The 23,087-nt window shown below is 41.9% G+C and overlaps 3 protein-coding genes across 9 annotated transcripts in view; 2 read left to right on the top strand and 1 right to left on the bottom strand.

Moving 5' to 3' along the window:
• Positions 1-1,409: 1,409 nt before the first annotated feature.
• Positions 1,410-9,965, top strand: LOC126520942 (uncharacterized protein C1orf50 homolog). The gene is made up of 4 exons (XM_050169774.3): positions 1,410-1,519; positions 3,921-4,039; positions 7,176-7,394; positions 8,619-9,965. Exons 1-4 carry the CDS (start codon positions 1,507-1,509, stop codon positions 8,802-8,804), a joined length of 537 nt encoding a protein of 178 aa, XP_050025731.1. The 5' UTR covers positions 1,410-1,506; the 3' UTR covers positions 8,805-9,965.
• LOC129382144 (uncharacterized) lies at positions 1,457-2,731 on the top strand. Its single transcript, XM_055065629.2, has one exon. The coding sequence runs from the start codon at positions 1,596-1,598 to the stop codon at positions 2,595-2,597; it is 1,002 nt and encodes a 333-aa protein (XP_054921604.1). The 5' UTR covers positions 1,457-1,595; the 3' UTR covers positions 2,598-2,731.
• A 100-nt stretch (positions 9,966-10,065) lies between the features above and the next one.
• Positions 10,066-23,087, bottom strand: part of LOC126520926 (uncharacterized) — a 122,325-nt gene continuing 109,303 nt past the window's right edge. For 6 of the 7 annotated variants that reach the window (XM_055065621.2, XM_055065623.2, XM_055065625.2 and 3 more), the window contains 3 exons: positions 18,402-18,490; positions 17,470-17,717; positions 10,066-14,421 (listed from right to left, as the gene is read on the bottom strand). In XM_055065621.2, the coding sequence (XP_054921596.1) occupies positions 14,255-14,421; positions 17,470-17,717; positions 18,402-18,490 (504 nt within the window). In that variant the 3' untranslated portion in view covers positions 10,066-14,254. The remainder of the gene's footprint in view (positions 14,422-17,469; positions 17,718-18,401; positions 18,491-23,087) is intronic. The other variant, XM_055065622.2, reaches the window with a different exon arrangement.

Here is a 23,087-nt window from a genome sequence, read left to right as displayed (position 1 = left end):
TTCAGGTAAGGTTTGCACGCTGCTAGATTCAGGCGCACAAACGCGAGGAAATGCTTGCTATAAATGAATCCACAGCAGCGATAAGCAGACATCATGTGTACGGAACTGCTCGAGCACACGACGGTACGCGCCGTGACGGCAGCGGTCTTTCCGCATGCCGCGATGTATGAACTGCTCGGGCGCACGATCGTACGCGCCGCGACGGTCTTTCGACATGCCGCGAAACGGCGGGTCTCCTGCAATCTTTGTTGACTGCATGCCGCTAAACAAGTAGTTATGCCTGCGTTCTAGTAGCGGCCATCTGTCCCTTTTAGTAACTGGTAATAACTGATGCAATGCATATGAGCTCGCACGTACGTGCGAATCGCGCTGCAGCGCGAGCTCGTGAGCTGCTCGCTTGATGTAGCTTTTAATGACAACACTCGAAAATCGATCTGCTGTAATCAATACTATCTTGCTGCGCTGCCTCAACATGCTGGCTTGAGGACAAGTATGGGCACATTTATCTCTCTAACCTGTGCTGCTCGTAGTGGGGTAGTGAATTGTCACCGAATCAGCCCAGCCATTTGTGGTCATTTGCACACACCTGGGCACTTCACCACTTCGCACCGGTCGAATTGTTAATTGTCGCTGTGGCCGGGTTTCGAATCGTGAATCACTAGCCATGTCTGCTGCTATGTCGGTCTGCCGTCGGGACTGTAGGTGCAAAAGACCGAATTTTAGAACGCTGATCTATAATTAAGCAAGCTTCAAGACAGGTGAAGCAGTCAGCATGGCGCGAAGTTTCGCTTACCCAGCGCGACGAACTGCAGTTATACAGCGCGCCCGACGCTCCGCTTCGTGAGGCCTTGAAGGGAAACGATAAAATCGGATGTTGGGATTCAGGCCTTCTTGTTCATGGCAACCCACGACGCAGCAGTATCGACGGTGACGCTTTTTCGATGCTGAGCTAGGTCCCTCCGGATCGGCGTCGCCGATTCCTTCTGCTTCCAGCATTACGTCGCACGGCACACGCAGAGTCCGTTTTCGTTAAACTATAGGCTGCGACCAGCTCGCAGCGTGGTCGACGTGGTCTGTGAGAAGTGACGAGCCTTTTCGCACTCGCAACAGGGCAGAAGAAAGTGCGAGTCAACGCAAAACTCGGCCTAGAAACGTGCTTCGCCACAGCCAGGGCTCAATACGACCCAAGCTGGTACGACCCAGATGTCGTTTCCCGCGCCGCCACCAGGCGCCGCTACTATACCTCAAACTCCAGCGCAAGACGCCCATACTATTTAGGATATTTATTTTGGGGGGAGGAGGGGAGTGAAAACTAGTTTAAGAAGAAGGGGATATAAAGAAAAAAAAATAGGAGGGGGAGCAAAAGGCTAGGTGGCGCCAGCCGCCGCCCGTTACGAAGGGTGTAGCCGCCATCCATCCATCCATGCCACAGCCATAGCCTCCTCTATTCCACTTTTTCCACAGCCAAAGCTCTTTATTCTATGGCCAAAGCAACCACACGCAAATATGGATGTTACAGGTTCGGTATAATTCTATTTGTTTCGTGTTATCGACGTTAAGTAATCGCTGAGTATTGTGCGTCGTTATAAGTAAGCATGACAAGTCACATAAGCGACGTAAAGCCGCTTCCTCATCACGCAAGAAGAGATGTTTGTGGCTCGAGGCCTGCCTACCGCCAAGGCAGAAAAGCCACTGCCGTGAAAGTGTTCACGATCAACCAGGAGTCGTGTTATCTGCTGATAAGCAACGTCAACGCCGTTGGTGCCTGCGAGGATCTGAAAGATGCTTGCCTGGAGTATGGCGACATTGATGATTTTCATGCTGTTGATGGCTACGACACTGAAGAATTTACCGAGACATACCTGGTGAAGTTCGCCCGTGTACAGTCGGCAAGGATAGCCAAGAAGAGGCTCGACGAGAGATCTTTCTTCGGTGCTGTGTTGCACGTTTGTTATGCACCCGAGTTCGAGACGCTTGACGAGACGCGCCATAAGATAATCGACCGTTGCAAGTACGTCGCATTTAAGACTGGGCAGCATTTCAGGCCGGCTACATCACGCGGTCGTAAGAGACCTAGTGATGCCAAAGGCAGCATTTTTCTGCCCGAGAAGCGCACCCCGAACGTTCCTGTGCCTCCACCGATTTCTCACATTTGGGCCGGTGGGGAGTACTCGTGGACACCTCGGGCCGCGCAGCTGGACAGCAGTGGCCTGCCCGTTTCGTTATCGCCTTCATGCGTGAATCCGCTGTACAACGATCAGCCACTGAGCTTCAGTGACATCACGCGCCAGAGTGCTACCAGTAGCGACGATCGGGTGTCTTTCGTACGCGAGGATAAGTCGAGCAAATCAAGTTCTGCTCAGCTCGTTACAGACGCTTACGACGATCAGCCACTGAACTTCAGTGACATCCCGCGCCAGAGTGCTGCCAGTAGCGAAGACCGGGTATCTTTCGTACGCGAGGATAAGTCGAGCAAATCAAGTTCTGCTCAGCTCGTTACAGACGCTTACGAGAGGACCATCTCATTGATTCGAGACAAGGTTAAAGGAGTGGCGGTTCCAAACACGGATGTACTCTTGAGGAAGCGAAAGCCTTGACTGTTCCCCACAGACGTATGCTTGGTGTCTGCAGTAGAAAAAAGAACTGATAGTGCACTTCATGTCAGGGTGCCAAGCTGGAATCCAACCTTGTGAAATTGCCTTTTGATATAAATCTTGTTTTCAAAATGTCACTTTTTGTTCAATCTGCTCGTTTATTTTCTCATAACTATTCAGTCAAGTGGCGTAGTCTAGTTGAACTGCACATTTTCAACTTATCAACATCGCAGTTTTTAATTACAGCAAATGATAATAGATTGATGGATGTTTATGCACAATGTTTATTGCCTACAATTCCTAGTCATAATTTGGTCTATATAATACTACAGTAGGATACAACTAAAAAAACAGCAGTTGGCAACCAAGGCACACAAGCCATGCGGCATTGTTATTCTGCTAGGCAATCACAGAAACAAAGTTGTCCTCGTGCGACATTTTCAAAATGGCATCGGACTTGATACCTCCGGAGCGCCTGCTGTTCTTGAAGTCTTTTCATTGGTGGAAGCGATGAGGTGTGCCACAGACGTGGACAAAGTGTATGGAGTATGAGCATTGAACTCTTCAAAAGTCCTTGGGACAGATCATTTCATTGCTGAGCCCATTTTACTCGTGAAGCTTCACTGCCGGCTGAAGTGAAACTTGACCGCAAATAGTTGCATCGAAGCAAGCGTTTTATTTCATTTCAATGAATAATTAGGCTTTCGCAATTGCACTATAATAGATGAGTCAAAACGTATAAAATTATGCGCTTATAACTTTATTTTTGTGGTTACCGCCTTACTTAGGTAACAGGAAAGTACAAACTATTTGCAGCCTCGCGGAGGAACAGTGGCTGGCGGTTATGGGGTGTGGGCGGGGCTTCACTGCAGACTAAAGTTGTATCCAACTATAGAGACTAATATGATGGCATACTTGCAGTGCCTATCGCGGCAACTGTATTGCCTGCTATAACTCTTCCATCGTGCAGCACTCCACATGCAGTACATCTGAGGCCAAAAAAAAAAAAATTTTTGATGTTGGATACAGTCTTGCACTTAGAAGCTGTTGCTTACATTTTTGTCACCTAGTTGGGCAAGAAATTATGTTTAGGCATGTGCAGTCTTGGTGGTGCAATCGGTGTAATAGCATACACGCTGTTCTTGCAAAACCTTGTGTAGGTGCACCAGCATAACCATACCAAAGGTAATGGCACACATATATGATAAGTGGAAAGAAAAACAAAAGTTGATAAATCACAGTAGTGTTATGCATAAACATGGGAAGTTAAATTAGTGCAGATTGTGATCGTCATGAATCTTGACTAATTGCCAATGGTTTTTCTAGGAACACCAATGGAATGCAGTGTAGATACATTGGAACAGCAGGTTTGTCAACTTCCTGGCATGCCTCCCAAGAAGATGCCTCGTACCGATCTCATTGAATTGGCTCGGCAAATTGAAACAGTAAGTTGTAACAAACAGTAAGCAATAGTCGGAGGTAAAACGGATGCTGACCAAAAATCTTAAAAGAAAAGGAAACTTGTGAACAAGGCCCCCATATGGGAGCCAAAACGTCTTAGTTACCTTTTCTTTTAATGTTTTTGCGCGGCATCCGTTTTACCCTTGACTGAGCAATCTCGACCAGACAAGTTTACGTCAAACTCTCGATTTCAAACAGTAAGCAAATGGAAACTAATTGTAACATGCAGTTATGCATGCCGTGTTTTGTCATGGTAAAGAATAATGAGTGTGAAATAAAGAGTGGGACAGCTGTAGAAGCAAGTAAACATGACAAGTGTTAGTACTATTTACTTATTTCTACCATAGTCCTCTTTAATCTAATAAGTACAATATGAGTAAAGTCGCCCGGCAACAAATAATCTTTGATCAACCCTAAAGTGGCAAAACAGACCAAACAATGAAGGCATATAACAAATAATGCAGGTCAACTACAGAAATTGGGCTATATAAAGCTGTGCACTCCACTAACTGGCCAGAGGATTCTATTATGGACTGAAGTCTATGTAAATGCACATTTACCCATGTCAAATTGTGCATTTTGCACATAACTAAGCCATTTAAATACGCTGCTATCTTTTAGTTTTTCACCTTAAAGGAAGTTGTATAGGCATTGCATGGTTGTGGCTATTGTATAGCTTTGCAGCAAGTAGACTGACCTGTGCATTACGTGCTTTCAAGCTTAGTATTTATATTTTTATCCTTTGTGTTTCACTTAATGGCAGGGGACACAGCTAACATTCCTTTCAGCTTTCTTGAACGTAATTAAATCTTCTAATCTGTTATAAATATTCAACTTGGTAGTCTGCATAACGAAGTAACCTTTAGTGAACGTAATGCTACTTCAGATGTGCACAGATTTAGTAATTTCTTTTATCATGCACTATCATTCATTTTCCTTTGAGTACACATAATGCAGCACTTACGTTGCTTAAACTCGATCGCAAGTCACAAATTTGCAGAGGCTGTACTGGCAAAGTATGGGCTTGTGCACCATTTTGTACCTCGTTTAGTGCAGTAACTGTGTTATATGTATGGCCCATTTATAGCATGAATAGCTGCACATATAAAGTTTGCTTATGCATATGGTATTGTTTTGAAATCAAGAAAGCCAAGAGTGCATAAACGTGCCTTGCAATTACCCTTTGAAAAGTGTCAAGCTGTCTCTCACGCAGTGTGCACCATTTCCCAAAATGCAGCAGCCAGCACATCACTAAAATTGAAATTAGTGTATAGCCGGTGCATTAATCTTGCTTTTGTGTGATGCTTTCTGTCACATGCAATATATGATGTGTAACAACATACTGGCTGCTAGATCTTGCAGTAATGCATTGTGGGAAAGCCAGCTTGACGTTTTTCAAAGGTGTCTCTTCTTGGCTCATCATAGAGAAATGCAAATGTAGCCAAAGATTGTTCGCACAGATGATGTTGCAGGCACCTTTCTGGTAACACAAGGGGATGAGAAGCTGCACATTAACATGATCTGCTTATCTCTTGCTTGGCCCTTGCAACTTTGTAGAGGCTGTGAATTGTTGACCAACAGGGCACCTGTGTCTTGACAAGCAAGTTGCCCATTGAAAGTGGTGCACACAGACAAACATTATTCAATGATGGATCAGGTGTGCTGTAGTAGCCAAGTGTAAGTAATTTGCATGTATGGTTGCCAAGTGCAAACAGCGCGCAGGGTATAGCAGCAGCAGTCACAGACTAAAGACAAAGCTAGCGTGCACCAGCAATTAGTAGGTACATGTTTTAATTAAGACTTTCAGAACATCCTAGACACTTCCAATGTGTCTTGATGCAGTGCCAATAATGGACTGCGCATAATGTCATTGTTTACTTGCTGGTGACACTTCTGTAATTTTTTTTTAATTTTATTTATAAATACTGCGATCTTAAACAAGATCTTAGCGGCGTGGTACACGAATAAGTTCACAAAACAAAATAAATACAAAAATGGAGAATTGCACTAAAAAAATTCTTCACACAAGCGCAAAAAACAGGTGCAAAAAACACAGGCGCAAAAACAAGCGCTTCAACTTTACTTCAGCGATCTTTCCCAATCATACAGTCAAACAGTGCTATCACTAACAATCTCAGCAACGCAAAAGAAAAAAGGTAAGGATATGGTTCGAAAAGTGATAAAGAGTCCTGTGTTACAGTTTTATCGGCCAGCTCATTCCAATCTACTATAGTTCTCGGAAAAAAGGAATACTTGAAGCAGTTCACACGTGTTGTAAATGGAGTTACAGCTAGTGAGTGTCGCTGTCTGGTAGCGTAACCTGTTGCATAGGTGATAATGTGAGACGTGTCGATGTTGTAGTGACCATTTATTAGTTGGAAAAAGAATTTTAGACGACATGCACGATTTCTGTCACTTATAGAAGGCAAGCCGCTCCAAGATAAAAGGTTAGTAATAGAACTACCCCCATATGTATTGTAGATGAATCGAACTGCTTTTTTCTGTAAGCTTTCTAGCTTTCCAATATCTCTTTTAGTGAATGGGTCCCATATAACTAGCATATTCTAAAACGGGGTGGACTAGTGTTTTGTATGCCAATAGACGTACTGTTGGTGTGGAGGATTTAAATGCGCGTCTTAGAAAAAACAACTTGCGGCGACAATTTGCTATTACTGTGTGAAGGTGCTTTGACCAGGAAAGATCCTTTGTTATGTACAAGCCAAGGTACTTATATTGCGCTACCTCTGACAAAAAAGCATTTTCTGTGCCATAGAGATATACCAGTGGCTACTTTTTTAATGTTATCCGCATATATACTGTCTTTTCGAAATTAATGCAATAATGCAATTTGAAGTAATGCTTTGCAAGTTGCATCTGATATAGAAATTTGCTCTTGCAAGGCGACACTATCAGTGGCACATATAAGCAGGTTACAATGTTAAGTACCCAGCCTATAGCACTTACAAAGGCATGAAGGTGTAGCATTGTACTATGCTATGTAAAAGTATGGATTTAATGTGCTTTAAAGGACTCTGACTTAAATAGATATGACATTTTACAATCTCTTAAAGCTTGTGAATAGTTGAATGATTATTATCCCCATTGCTGTTTGTCTGGCAGGCAGATGACTTCATCAAGGCCAATGTCTCCAACAAGCTCACTGTGATAGCTGAGCAAGTACAGTTTCTCCAAAAGCAGGCACAGCACATTCTTGAGGAGGCTCAGATCAATACAAGGCTTCACCATGCCGCATGCAACTTCAAGAAAGTGCCCGGGTCAATCTACTACCTCTACAAGAGACAAAATGGTCAAGAGTACTTCAGCATGATTAAGCCAGAGGTGAGACCTTTGAGAAGAGTGTGAAGTGTCTTGACCCACAAATATCTCAAGGAAAATCACAGAAGTGCCACTGGGAGACATCTAAATTCTTTAATCCTCATCTTGCATCTCACCTATTTAAACCTGCAAGGAAGCAGCTACTGCAATTTCATAAACCTATCTGTCTGATGCTTTTAAGGCAACTAATGATTCAATTTGAGAGGCTTCGCATATGATTCTTAGCTGTGTTGGCTGCATCCTGGTGGTGACAAGATGCAGAAATGTCAGAACTGAACTAGTGTCTCTCATAGCCTCTGTTTTACTCAGATGTTATACTGCATCAGTTATTCGATCAAATCTGGTCAAAGTAATATAAGTAGAGCAATAGCACAGCACAATAATGTTTGCCACCATTATTTATTCGTACAAGTGCGCAGTGTCATGGCTGGTAATAAAAAGCTCGGCAGGGTGCTGACACTCCTGCAACACGTGGAGGCAAAAGCCTGCTGCACACGTGAAACGGCACATATGTGCAGGGCACATACTTGCAGATATAATGAATCACAACTTTCACTTCTCTGAACAGAAATATACCTCCCGTGATAATGGTTCCAGCAGTAATGGTAATTGTATTGTAATCAATTCCTCAGGAAGTTAGGCACATGCAATATTGCATAATGAACTTGTTTAAAGTAAGCACACATTAAAATATTTTAGGTGACATACTTCTCTTAGGATTAATCAGATGTGTCAGTTGTACAAAATTGCATATGAAAGAAAAAAAAATGGTCACTTGATATTACATAAAGGGAACTTATCATAAAGGCACTGCTCAACTACAGCTTGTTGTCATGTCAATGGATGCACACAAAGCCATGTTTATGCTTTTTATATAAAATAAAATGCACACAATCATTGGGGAATATTGTGAACCAGCTTTGTCGTTTATCAGCTGCAATGTATATTCAAAAGCACTTGGCTTGTTTCGGTGCTTTTTCATAACAAATGAAGGCAAAAGTTTCTTTCATTGCTCCAAATGTGAAACACTTTGGCTACAATTTTTTTGTTATTCTGGCGAAGCATAAAATTTGAATGATCCAAAGACTCTGTTTGTATCAAGCAGTCTGCATTTAACACAACATGCCAGTTTACCAATTAAGGTTTGTTTTAATCATCTGTAATTGCAGATTGTCACTACTCGAATTGAAACAAATCAGCTTTGTTTATTCTGTCTATTTATGCCAGGAATGGGGTCCCCGGTGTCCACACGAGTTCCTGGGGGGATACAGATTGGAGTCCGACCTCACTTGGACACCTACAGAAGCCATAGAGAAGAAAAACCGGCAACTGGAGGCCATCGGCCGCATCACCCAGTTCTCGTGCTGGAAGCAGGAGCCCATGGCCATAGCAGATGCATTTGTGCAAAAGTAGCACAAGTCACAGCACCCTGGAAGCAGTTGTTATCCAGGCAATGATTCTGAGCATCATCTGCAGTCAAGACTTGGCGCGAAACTTTCATTTCACAAGAAAAAATTGTTTCATTGGACCAGGTGTATGGGAAAGTACGCTCAAAACTTTGTAAAACAGAATGGCTTTGGAACTGCTGGCTGTGGTCATTCTTTACAAATGAGGCGCAACATAGGCCCCTGAATGACAAGTCAGCAATACCACATTAGACTTTAACCTGCAATCATTTGACAATTGTAGTTCAATCAACAAGAAAATGTTGCAGATGGCTTTAAGCAAGCAGTTTACAGACCACATGAGCTGCTCAGAAAACTTTATCATAGGTAGAGAATGCATTGTTAGCACTAACAAATGCAGTTTCCATTCGTGTGTGACCATTGCAGTGTATCTCTCAATTTCAGCCTTTGTGCCAGGCCATAAGGAAATTGTTTCTTCCTGCCATCCACTGGGAAAGCTTTCACTCCTAATACAGCAATGGTAAATAACCATGCACCATCCTTCGCCAACTGAAAACTCTGTGTGCCCCTGGTGCCATTATAGACGAGTGGACATTAATCATATGATATGGGCCTGCCCAGCCGACCCCCCCGCTGCGAGAGCTCGAAATTTTAAATACGAAGGATTGGGAGGCTGCCCTGCTCAACTTGCACCCAGACCAACAGCATCGGGTTGTCTAGTGAGCTGAGGAGGTCGCCAGGGCCTGTGGGCTTCTGGCCGCTTAGTGACCTTTTGATTCTTGTTGCCAACGAAGTTTTACAAACATTACCTTGAAAATGAACTGAAACATGCCCTCATTTTTGCCTGCTGTGATATTGTAATACAATACTACTGTAGCAGCCTTTGTCATAATTGTGCTCCTGATTGCACTAGTCTACAATACAAAATTTCAAATAGCTCATGAGCTCAAGTTCACTACACCATCATAGTTTACAACCACTTTCCCTGGAGTGTGTCGAGGCTGTCTTTTGTGCATTAAATAATGAATTAGATGAAACTCATTGCCTGAACAAGGCTGCCTAGATAAAAGAAAGCGAGTGCTTGAGCTTGTCGATAGCATTAGAAAAAGAAAAGGAAAAAATACAAACTGGAGCTGACAATAAAGAGACGTTGCAGCTGTGGTGTTCATCTACGTCTGTGGTTTTTGCACTCTTAGTTTTAGCATCCCCAAGATACCTTGTCACTGTTATGAGCTTAGTACGAAACGAACAGTGCACATTTTTTCTCGTTTCAGTTCAGAAATACAATTTATTTTCGGCAGTTTTCACATTGGGCCCTTTCTTCAAACAGCCCAGCACGTCTTCAGAAAAAAAAAAAAGAAAGAAGGAAGAAAAAGGATCAAATGCTACACAAACTCAGCCATTCCAACAAGCTGTCACAGAAATTCAAGAACAAAACAAAGATCTTTCAAGAGATATTGTGACACTTCTCTTTATATAATGAACACAAATAAAATATGAGTTGTACGGCAGTAAAACAGGCTGCAAGTGTTTAACTTGACACCCTAAAATGTTTTAAGAGCATACTTTTTTGCCACGTTCATGGCAGAATATGTATTTGTGTACATACGAAATCACATACTTTCGATGACTGTTAATACAGAAAAAAGAGAAGGAAACATAGGCAAGGGGTAGCCTGAAAGAGAAAATTATGCTGCACAACAATATGAGATAATATAGTATGGCATCTCAATACTAGACAACTGCACAGCTGCGATCACCGAGTCGTGCCGTAGATTATGTTAATATGATTTTAATGAGGAGATTACAGAACTTTGTTTTTAAGAACTCTCTGAGGGCCTAGCTTGTATATATTGTGAATGGTTGTGATGCAAAATGTATAAAAAGAAATTGAAACAACTTGTCTCAAGCTTTTCTTTTTTTGTAGGTGCACTATTCACAATATATAGTAGTACCATCTCTACAGCAGCAAATATTTAACAGTGAATAGCTCAATGTACACAGTTATAACAAAAATCTGTCTGTGTGCTACGTTCTTCAATGTATGTCCACAATGTAAACTGGAGCAATTACATTGTACCAAAGCCAAAAATTCCTGTTCTTAATATTTAATGAGGAAATTTCTGTCAATATCGTGAATGCCACTAAAACTTCTGAAAGGCTGCATTTCCGTCAGAGTAAATTTCCACATGCAGCTGGTAATCAACATCCCTCTAGTGATCACGGTATGTGCATGCACTGCAAGCATTGGTTATGTTTCACTTAAAAGGATGTGCTGCACCAGCACAGTGGACTTACTGCAGTCTGATTGTACTTTTTATCTTGTGCACATGACTCAACATGGTGGTGCACTAGCTATATTATTGGTATTACAATAAAGCATTCAGAGGACAGATGAAAGGTTTTCAGGAAAGAGGTATTAAAGTGTCCAAAATACTGGTACCAAGAAAGGTTGCACACAACATGGGTGCAAGATGCAGCAAAAATGGCTGAAAACACTAGGGGCTTCCTTAGTATGATAGTAATAGGATTGAGTGTTATCCTGTACAGAAATACATGAAGTGCTCTATCTAGCAATTGAGATCAGTGCTACTGGAGTGGCAAGGCTGCTGCTGTCCTTTGAACTTAAAGGGACAGTAAAAGCAAACACCAAGTCGGCATGGACTGTTTAAATACCATTCCAGAAACCTCACAAAACTTGTTTTGTGCCAAGAAAAGACTTACTTTACGAGAAAATTGCATCTGAAGGACCTGAATACCTTTTTCGAAATTCAAATCTCCCGCCACCTAACCAAGGAGTGGCGATGTTGCATATGCCATCACCACCATTTGCTGCCGTCAGTGAGTAAAACGACGCTCGACAGATGGTGGTACTGAGCTAAGACAGAGCGATGGATTCGCCATTGCATCTGCTTTTTGGTCAAGTGGCCATAGACCCTTCGGGCACCAGCGACATCACATGGAAGTTGAATTCTCTGCTACTTGCAGTTTGTGCGAGTTTCACGAGCCAGCAAAACCAGCGCAGCACTATGCGATAAGAAAACTACTGAAACGCGAAAGCGTGGGCGGCGCCGAGTCGAGTGAAAACAAAACCTTTTGACCGCCCGCGTTGTTGTCAAGGATAATTTCAACGAGTTCATTTTTCTAAAAATGAGATAGAACTGACAAGTAGCACTTTACTTTGTCTTATAACGCAATAAAATATGTTTTTTGCAAAGAGTGGTTCAGTACTAGTGACAGAATTTAACTGAGGAGTGCTTTTGTCATCGGGCAAGTACTTGAATGTCCCGGGGGAGTCTCTAATCATGTCCTGCATTTACTTCAATTTATCGATTATTAAGGCTCTGTTTGTGATAATATTGATGTCTTAGAGATCCTCGAACACTAATCTATCACTATAGCTTGACTTAATATTTGCCTTTAGTGTCCCTCCAAGGCTATGTGGCACTACACAACCTGCCCTGGCCAGCTTGCAGATTGCCAAAGGTACATTTGACTGGTTTACTTCACTCTGACATGATTGGCAGCAGTGCAGAGGCCTGTTGACATTGGATCCAGAGAAAGACTGCCCATGCCGAACATTCCACTACTCGCAGAGCAATTTGAGGCGCCACATCAGAATTTTGTCAGATCTCAGTTCAAACGTGTGAGCTCCTCTCGAGTGCTCTGAGCTGGAGCATGGCGCGCTAAATGAACCATGCAAATGTGTTCTGAGCACTTGATTTCAACCAGCCACATGTAAACTGCATAGCAGAAGCACTTGAAAGCAACCAGTCAAATGTACCACAAGCTTGTTGGGAGTAATCCACTAGCACTATCAAATAAGTTCTTGTTTTTTTTAAGGTATGTGTTTATACTGCAACAATAATTTCTATCTTCAAGCGCACTTCCATCTTGTGTCATGCAATGCATGCTGCAGTTGTGTCATCTACACTGCATACATGTAATTGTTGCCAGCAGGGGAGCACCAGTTATGGGTCACAAAGGAAGGAAGTGCACTCAAATTTTACAACAATCACTGTTGCATGACACATTCAAAAGACAACACTCTTTATAAAATGTACATGCCCATTGTAAAAACATGCTACCACTGACCAAGACGCCTTTTTTTCCCACCTGCACTTCTTGTTGAAGATGCTGTTGCAATGTACCACAGCATTTATAAAGTGTAATACAACTTGCCGCTTGATTAGTGCATTTTGCTTTGCTTCTTAGGAGAGCAGTACTCCTGCCACTCAGGTGCAAGAGCACCGACGTGCTTCTTCCAATTCTCTACATGCTGGGACTATATAACAGTTGCCAAAGGCATGTATATATCTATAGATATATATATATATATATATATATATGTGTGTGTGTGTGTGTGTGTGGGTGTATATATCTGTAGTTCTCTTTCTTCTTTTGTAACTGTGGGACTAGCAGCAAACTGTACTTAACAAGCTCACTTTAAAAACATGGATGCTAAACGAGTACGCACCTGCTTGAGTTGGCCCTGGGTTGATGAGTGGCACTTTTATCTTGCCATGTCCCAAGAAGTGCTTGTCAAAAAAGCCCTCAAAGGACACTGAGGGAGCACCGTGCAACCAGCTCTGTTTAAACCTTCTGAACTGCTTACTCCCTCTCCAGGCACAACAGTAACAAACTGCCTCTGATCCTTGTCAAACATGCCATGATATTGCCTCTATTTGGATATGGTGGATTGAGAAGATATGCACATAAGACTACTGAAGAATGAGTTGTGCAGCTGCCATGAAGACTAATTACAGTACTTGTACTGAGATTGAAAAAATGCTTGCGTTTGTTATTGTTTTGCATTATGTCAGTGCCTCCAGTGCCACTTGCTTTTTGCTTGCTAAAACTTAAGATTAAGAAAATGAGAGAGAGAAAGAGAGCCCAATATGAAAGACAACAAAGAATTTGAAGATAGATAAACTTCTATCACAGCACAGCTTTTGTTCGTTATCAAAAGGCACACCTGTCTTTAAAAAATTGATAACAAAAATAAAGCAACAAAAGGCTCCGAAGGGATTTTTCAACTTCCTTGCACTGTGACATGTCTACAATCTGGATGTAGAATACTAAATATAGTATCAGAGGCCACAGGGAAAGAAATGAGACAATGAGAGTTTTCTGTGTGGTTGAATTTCTTGTACAGCTGCCTGAAGTCCTAACTTGCCAGTGGCTGTGTCAAAAGCTACACAGTGGCAGCAGTTTCCCTGCCTCTGTGGAGACTACCTAGAGTTTTTCTTTTGCTCAAGTGCAAAGATAACTAGAGCATGCCAACTGACAAGTCTGACAGTACCAATTTTACAAAAGCGCGCTCGCACAATACAGAAGTCAGCATTCCCAAACAAGATGACACAATCATCACTGCCTCCTTTTGAACAGCAGACCTGGCAGGAATCGCAGGACGGGCCGCTCCTCTTCAAGTCAACTATTCTGCTGCGGGGAGAGCAACTACTGCGTCTTGCATGCATCCTTTGCTTTCTTCCCCTTCTTGCCCTTCTCGAAGGAGCTTGACCTCCGCTGGCCCTGGATCGGCATGTACGGAGGCACAGCACCTTCGCCATCGTCCAGGTCAACGTAGCAGGCATTAGCCAATGCTGGACTGGACGTTGATCCACCTTCAAATTGAAATGTACACCTTATTTTGTCACTCATGCCATATCAGTAGGAAACATGCATAGCTCTCTGTCACAAGTGAAAGCTGCCAAAGGCACACCATGTGCAAACTGTTTGAGCAGCGCAGTTTACCCTATTTTTTTCCAACTCACCACTGTACTCATCGTAATTTCAGTCTATTGGAGTTCGCTGCAGAATAATGGTCCCCACCTGAGATCTCAAATTACCCTTGCAGGCTGAACTCATCTTATGCCTGCAATTTTTTTAATCCCTAGCACTCTATCTAATCCTCAGAGTTCTTCTTGGCACTCATTCTGTTACTTCAGTAACAAGTCACTGGTTATCTGTTATATCAACTACATGGCCGTCCCAATTCACTTCCTCCTTAATTAGAATGTAACCTATTCGCGTTAATTCACGGAACCACTGCATTGTTATCTCTTGACATTAAGAGGCAGCTTTAGCTCGGGTGCTCCTATCTAAATACATGTAAAAAGAGAATTCATTTTGCTGGGCAACCACTGCACCAAATTTGACGAGGTTTGTTGCATTTAAAAGAAAGCATTGAAATCTAGTGGCTGTTAGCTTTGAATTCTTTATTTAGGTCCTCAATTTTTTATAAAAGGTTGGCAAAAATCGAAAACTTTCAATAAAACGAAACTATCAAGTTTAGAACTCTGTAACTCAGCAACGAAAAAAGATAATACAATTCTGTGAATTGAATCTAATAGTACATCTAAAGTGGACAAAATTGATATGTTACACATGAATTTTAAAAAATTGAGTAATATAGAAATACAGCTTTTGCAGAACCCTTGAACACAACGTAACAAATTCACGTAAGATATAAATTGACATATCGAATTTGTCCGCTTTGAATGATCGAATCGATACTGTTTACAGAACCACGATACCTTTTTATGCAGAGCTTCTAATTTATAAACTTCGTGCGTCTATTTTTCTCAAAGTTTATGTTCTTGAAAATCCTTGGAATAAAATTCAGGCCCTAAATCAAAATTCCGCTTCCAACAGTCACTAGAACTTAACTTTCTCTCTCAAATGCAACAAATTTAATTAAAATCAGTCGAGGGGTTATCTCAGAAAAGCGTTATTGCGTTTTACATGTATTTGAATAGGCCGCATCGGAGTTGGGCCGAAGCTAAAGCTTCCTCTTAAACGAGTAGTACTGATATGAAATTTCCTATTAGTCATTTTTTTTTGCATTATACGAAAGTCAAAATACTCCAAATCTAAGAAAAATTACTGGCAAGGGCCAAAGTGCCCTAAATAATTAACTATAATGCTTGTCTATGAACCAGTTTCAGAACACAGGAGATGAATGAGCCATGATGTCACACGCTGCCTGCTCCGTTCCTGTGATCGCTGCCACATGTAAGCGTTGCTGGAATAAACGCGTGCAGCACTCTTGCCTATTTTCTTTTCTTTTTGTGAACAATAACATCAAGCCTTATTGCTACACGATGCAACAAGTAAGATCTTATATAACTGTTTCCCAATCTTCACACTCACCCAGTGTTTATATGTGAGAAGCTCTGGCAGCAACTTTAGCAGCAACTGCATATTTCGTGACCGGCCACGAGAGGAACTGACAATCTCAGCTCAATCTCGCACGCGATAGGGAGGAAAGCGGGCATGCAGTGCAGGAGGGAGGAGGAGGGTGGCTTCGAATCCGCCAAGTGCATACTTTGCAGAGCCGTGCATGGTAGCACGCGCCATATCTTGAAAAGGATCTGGAGATGGCTCATACCTTTGTGAGCGCTGTGTTCTCTCTGCTCTATCATTGAAGCAATAGATAGCATGAAGGTCACTTCACTTGCTGCTGCTGCCGTAATTGCTCACACCAGCGTTTTGACAGCCAGTGTCCGCGCTGATCGAGTGAGATGTGTTCATGTTTGCTTGTGCACGCTGAAACCATGCTTGTTAATTCAGTTAGTAAGCGAATGTTTCCAAGTTTATACGGCCGATCAAACTACTATCCTTACTTCGTATAGCTGTCTACTGATTTGCTATCACAATCGATGCTTCGCCTTTCGGGTGAAACTGAAACTTTTTGAAATCTCATTGCCAAAGCAGTCTACCACAAAAGGCCATTTTAGAGTGTGTGCATGCGTGCACATGTGTGTGTTTGCTTAATGACAGTACTGTTTTGCAATGCTTTTGTGAGCTTCAGCAGTGCATGCCTGGTCTTAAGTTTCTACAAAAAGAAGGAAGCATAAAAGCATGCCTCTGATATGTGACCGCATGTGTTAAGTGTTAGCTCTGCCCTGGGGCATATGTTGTTCAATATTAGGACTTCACAGAGAGGACACAAGGAAAATCCTTAAAACGAAACATCTTTGGAAGCATGACTTCAGTCTGCTATGATGGTGCAAGAACGAGCACCTGTACCGGTCACTGCCACATGAGGAAATAAAACATCGCTTGCACATAATTATATTTGCACTTAATGCTATAAGCAGGTATATTTAATGACATGAAGTGAAAATGAGGCTTGAACTGACTTCATGTTATTGTTACAATAAGCTAATATAATTCCAGGCACATCCACTGGCATGGCCAGGAATTTGTTTCGTGAGGAGCACACATTTGACTGGAGACGGAAGGATGTAAAATGGGGGGGAGGCACATGCTTGATGTGCCTCCCCACCCCTTGTGTTACACTGGTTCGATGTGTTACACTGTATCGAACCGAATGTACTTCAATAAGGTAAACATTTTGGCCAGTTGGCATAGCATACTTCAGATATTGTAGGACCAGCACTTAAACGAAGCACAAGAAAAAATACAGCGCAATTTGTGTTTTTCATGTTTCGTCTAAGCACCAGTCCTATGAAATCTGAACCTAATATAATCTGATGTAATAAACAATGTTATGATGATGATGATGATTTATTGGCATCCCCTTTGAAACGGGGCGGTGACAAATAGTCACTTAGCCTGCCTGGTACAATGTGTACAAATTGGATAAAACACCCCCGCGTTTGACAAGGCTGTCAATCGGCTGCTCTGAGTTCAGAACAAGGGCCCACCTATGGTGCTTGAGCTTCCCGAGATTGTTCCAGGAGGTGTGGTGTTGTCGGCGCCACCCTCAAGAGGGTCCAGGGTGTTGTGAGGAGAACGTGAGCTGCTCCGCCGTCCGCTGCCACGACGTTCCAACGATGGCTTTCGACGGCTGAAAGTCGGGTCAATTTCGGTGGCAATGTTCTTCACCCCACTCGGACCAACCAGGAAGGCTGCAGCACCCACTGGCTCTCCGTCAGCCTTGGCTGCCGATGAACTGCATGCAGAAAACTGGATGACGACGGCAGAAAACAGATCCATACCATGGCATTGTTGATAATCCTATTCAGTACCTATAAGTCGAATTCACATTAAGTAAACTGATGAGCAGGATAAGCTGCAGCACAAGCATACAGTGACCTGTATTTTTATTCTGATTACATTATTAAAAGGTATGGCAGTTACTGCAACTTTGTTATCAAATTTTGTAATGTCCCGTTTTCTTTTGTTTTTTTCTGGCCTGCGTTATTTTATGAAGTGCTTGGCATTACATTGCTTGAAAGAAAGAAAAGAGCACCTTGCCATCACAGAAGTGACCTGCATCAGAGATATGGACTGGTCTTGCTGCCTGTAGGCAACTAAAAGTCCATGTAAGACAGGCAAGTAACAATTTCAGGCGTTTTACTGAATGTTGCAGACCAACAAATTCAAACTAAGAGCAAAATTTCGGTGGGAACAGAGCAGCAGGAAGCACAGTTTTCTTTTCAAGTTGTTAAGCAAGAATGCGGGTCACTGTACACAGGGGCACAGCAACCGCCATGTAAAGGCATGCCAGTCGAGTATCACATGCTGCTTGAAGTATTGAAGAAAGAAGTACTATGTTTGACTCATGTAAGTTTATAACTAAATATTACAGGTCATAATAGGCAGATTCACAAATAGTCACTGGAGTCGGTCTTACTTTTCAAGGGGCTCTCCACTCAAATCGCCTGAAGGTGCATGTTGGCCACTGGAGTTTGGCTCTTCAATAGAATTCTGTAAGGGAACATACTGCAATTAATCGTTCACATAAACTGTCCTCACATACAGCTTTAGGGTATTTATGAGTCAGAAATTTGAATATAACCTGAAATTTCCAGAATGCATAATAAATGAATGAGAACACTGAGAGAATCTAGCGAAATACTTTAGTAAATGCATTTTTAGGTGCACCTGTAATAAGGTTACTTCACGTTTTGTTTCATACTGAGAAGACACTGCAGCATCACACTTCGGATTTTCAGCCACAGGGTGTTTGGTGCTCAAGTTTAGACTGACCACACCATATTTTTGTCAATATATATTGAATTGAATTGAATTTATTTTCATGGTGAATGGAGGGAAGCCCAAACTAAAAGTCAAAATTAATTCACTTGACAGAGGTTCAGGCCCCCTTTACAAGGCATACAGTAGGAGGAACCAGAAATACATCTCTACTAACATTGTAAACATTATGTGAGCACTAAAAACATTAAAAACATGCTACGATACACTTCACTATTAAAATTTAAGACACAAACTACTCTTTCATACTTCCCTGTTGGAGAAAAAGAAGGAAACAAAACTACAGAGAATTACAGGCGTACATAAGTAAAATGCACATAAGTTTTCAGACAAGGACATAAGCATTAAACAAAAATGGCATCATGAACATGTAAAAAAAAGCATAGTCTGTTTTTACTGACAGCAGTTATATCGATCGATCTTTTGTAAAATAGTTTAGAAGTACAGGTATGGTGTATTGAAGCATTTGCTCGCCCTATTTCATTCAACAAAATGGAAATTTCCAATATTCTTAGATGCATGTATTGCATATCGACGTCCTAATCTTCATGTGCGACAACAACATTATTATGTCTTCCCTATTATTCATGCTGTGTTTATATTGTATCGCAGTATGATATGAATAAAGCTCATGGGTCAGGTATTACATTAAACTGCCTGAAAAGCACCTCCATGTGTGTATTTATTTTATTTATTCATACTGTCGATCCCATCAGGGATCATAACAGGAACAGGTGTATTGTAGCACACACCAGGTATGTTTTAAGTAGCTTTTTTTCTGAAGTACAAACAATCGATGTGAATTAAGTAACACAGTTTTGCCCCGTATAAGAAAGTAATAGTTTAGGTTGGACAAGAATAAAGCACTGTAAATTTGTAATATGGTATTGGAAAAATGAAATCTAGACAAAATGCAGACAGCTCTTGAAAGTTTGGTGATAATGTGCTTAAAATGTAGCAGTTTCGCCCGAAAGGCAACACATCGATTGCGAGAGCAAATTATAGAAAGTTATATAAAGTAATGATAGTAGTTTTGTCAGCAGTATAAACTTGGAACCATTTGCTTACTAAGTGAATTAACAAGCAATGGGTCAGCACACACAGCAAACATTAACACATCCCACTCAATGACCGTGGACACTCGCTGTCAAAATTCTGGTGTGAGCAAGTGTGGCAGCAGCCGCGAACAAGGTGACCTTCGTGCAGTCTACTGCTTCAACGCACACAGCGGCAAGAAAACAGCATGCACAGAGGTATGAGCCAACTCCAGATCACTTTCAAGATATGACGCACGCTACTGTGTAGAGTACGCAGTTGCTGGTGAAGTAAAAGCCCTCCTGTGCTGCCTCCCCACTTTCCTCCCTTTCGTGCACCAGATTGAGCTGCAATCGTCATTCTCCCTTGCACCCGGTCGCGAAATGCGCAGTTGTTGCTAAAGTTGCTGCTGGAGCACAACCCACTGCCGCTACTGCCGCCCTCCTCTCTTCCATCCCTCTACAGCCTTTCGCGCAACAGAAGACGGTGCATTTGCTGTCCGCCTTACTCCCTCACTCATGCCAGAGGGCCCACCTGCTGCGATAGTCGGGTCCCCTCCCGTGCTTTCAATCACACATACAGCATACGGCACGCAGTGTTATCGCCCTTGGACTTTACATGGAACATCACGGCGACAGCAAAAATCCACCTGGAATGTCCATATTATTGCTATTGTAATAAAAATCCAAGGACACCTAAGCATTTGTTATGAATTGTGAATGCGAAAGCATTAATGTCCAATTATCCTGTCAAGAGGTTTATATATGAAAAATTTTTAAATTGACTTTGTTTAACCTTGATACGTGTTGAACTGCTTTAGTTTGTTTAGTGTTTATGTTACAAAGTACTGGCTGTTACTGCGATGTCATGTACAACGCCTCCTGGTGTCCAGTCAAGCTGCTTACGGCAGGTTTTCGCCCAGGAGGACACTTCTAGTGTATACTAGAAAAATTAATATAGTTGAAATACTAAAAAAAAAAATTAACACCACTGAGCACACCTTCGAGTTATTAACTCCTCAAGGGCAAGTGAGCGCATTGAGAAACTTGGCACATTTTGATTTTTGTGGCATGTTTTGATCTTTGCCTTACTGAGGCGCAGTTAGAACGCAGGCAAGAGCTTTCACGGACAAGAAACGCATGGATAACAAGGGTTTCCGAGAGTGAGAGTGACATGGCGTAGCCGCGATGTTCTCTTCCCTCACACAATACTATGGCAGCAGACGTTCCCCTTTTGCCTGTTCTGCTCCATCAAGGCCTGAGCCAGCAAGCATAAGTCAGAATCACGAGCACAAGGTGCACTCATGATGTGGTGTTGCAGCTAATGGGAAGTTAGGTGCCGTTTCACTGCTACAGATGCCGCCAGCTTTTTTGCTTAATGGGCCATTTGATGCTTTCACATCAATATGTGTATCCAAGGGCATGTGCTAATAGAACTATACACCGAGTGTTTTGATGCATTTAACAACCTATAAAGGCATTTGACCAAGCATAAAATTTTCTTTGAGAACTACAAGTGACTGTTTAAAAGTAAAAAGGATTGCTTTAGCTTTGCTTATATATATTTCTAATTAATTTGGATCACTCCATGTGTGCAGGACTTGGATGTTTTCATTAAGTTCAGCTGAAGTGTTTTAATGTTTGAGCTGCAAAATAGAAGAGTCATGTTAATCACACAGGTTATGTTGGTTGAATTTTTGGTAATAGTAGTGACATTCTCTTATCCTGCAAAGCTCTAGTTTCAGTAATAATGTATCACAGTTCAAACTGTCAAATGCTTTTGAAAGATCTACACATATTCCAATAATCAACTGTATTTCCTCAAATGCTTTTAGAATAATTTCTTCTTGTGTTAAGAGAGCATGCTCTGTTTAGGGACTTTTGCGAAAACCAAACCCACATAACATAATGAATATTATGTGAAGGAGATCACTCAAAGCACAGAGCCTTAAAAGATAACTAAAAGCTCTTCGCATATAACACATCACACCCACTGCGCTTTGCTGAAACCGAGAGTCTCAAGTGACCAGGTCCATGTGTGCAGAACATTCACACAGGGGCTGTGCAGGTGTGCATCAGTGTAACACATTGAACCAATAATGGATTTTTTTTGCTGCTATCATCCCCTTTCCCATAGGTCGCATTATTGCTTCCTTACATACCTATATGCATATATGTCTATGCTTTCTTCAGTACACTGCATGGCCATCTTATCTGCAATGCTCAGTCGCTTAGTAGTGCTTTCTTAACTCGTTACCTCCTGTTGACAAGCCAAACACGTCCACACATTTTGCACACTGGCTGCTATGGACAAGCTGAGCTAAGTTAATGTTAAAAGTATCAATTTATGTCAATTTCTCTCCCGAAGGACAACCTGAGCACGTATACACATTTAGTTCTGTTTTAATCACAAATGGCACTGCAAGAAAATTTTTCAAACATTGCAAGAAGAAATATATGGTGTCATTATCAGGTGGCACACCAGCTGAGTGAGGTCACCCTAATTGAGAGCATCCAAAAGGAGGTTGTTTTAATGAGTAAATATGATCCTACGAGGGTGTTATCCCTGTCACAACTTTCACAGGGCACGAAAGTTGTTTAAGCCTACTTCAAACAGTGCAGTGAAGGCAACTTTCTTTAGCATTAAAGAAATTGTATGTACCATATTTGCTCGCATAATTTCAATCACGTGACAAGCACTCACCCTGTAATTATAGACACATTTCACTAACATGCATATGCTGCAAATAACTTGAATATATTATAGGTTCTCATATCTATGGTCACCTTGAATCAAATAACTTTTTTTCTCTAATCAGCATGGCTTCAGAAAAGGCTACTCATGTGACACTCGGTTATTTGAATTCACGACTGACCCTCACTTTAACATGAACTCTAACGATCAAACCGATGTCCTCTTTCTTGATTTTGCAAAGGCGTTCGATACTGTACCTCATTGCCATTTAATTTCCAAATTGTCTGCCCTTTGTATTGATTCATTAACACTCTCTTGGCTATGTAACTTCTTGTCTTTGCGTCAGCAATTTACAGTGGTCAACAACATTTCGTCTAACCTTTGCGACGTCATGTCCAGTGTCCCCTAAGGCAGTGTGCTAGGACCATTAATCTCTCTAATATACATCAACGACTTGCCCGCTAACCTTTCATCCTCAGTTAGGTTGTTTGCTGATGACTGCGTCATCTACCACAATATTAAATGTTTCGATGATGATCTTACCCTCCAAAATGACCTTAAACTAACCTATAGATGGCGCATAACTTGGCAGATG

The sequence above is a fragment of the Dermacentor andersoni genome, chromosome 3, assembly GCF_023375885.2.
Source record: "Dermacentor andersoni chromosome 3, qqDerAnde1_hic_scaffold, whole genome shotgun sequence".
Classification (NCBI taxonomy): Eukaryota; Metazoa; Arthropoda; class Arachnida; order Ixodida; family Ixodidae; genus Dermacentor; species Dermacentor andersoni.
The sequence above is the reverse complement of the archived record's forward strand: the minus strand, read 5'-3'. Positions and strand labels throughout refer to the sequence as shown.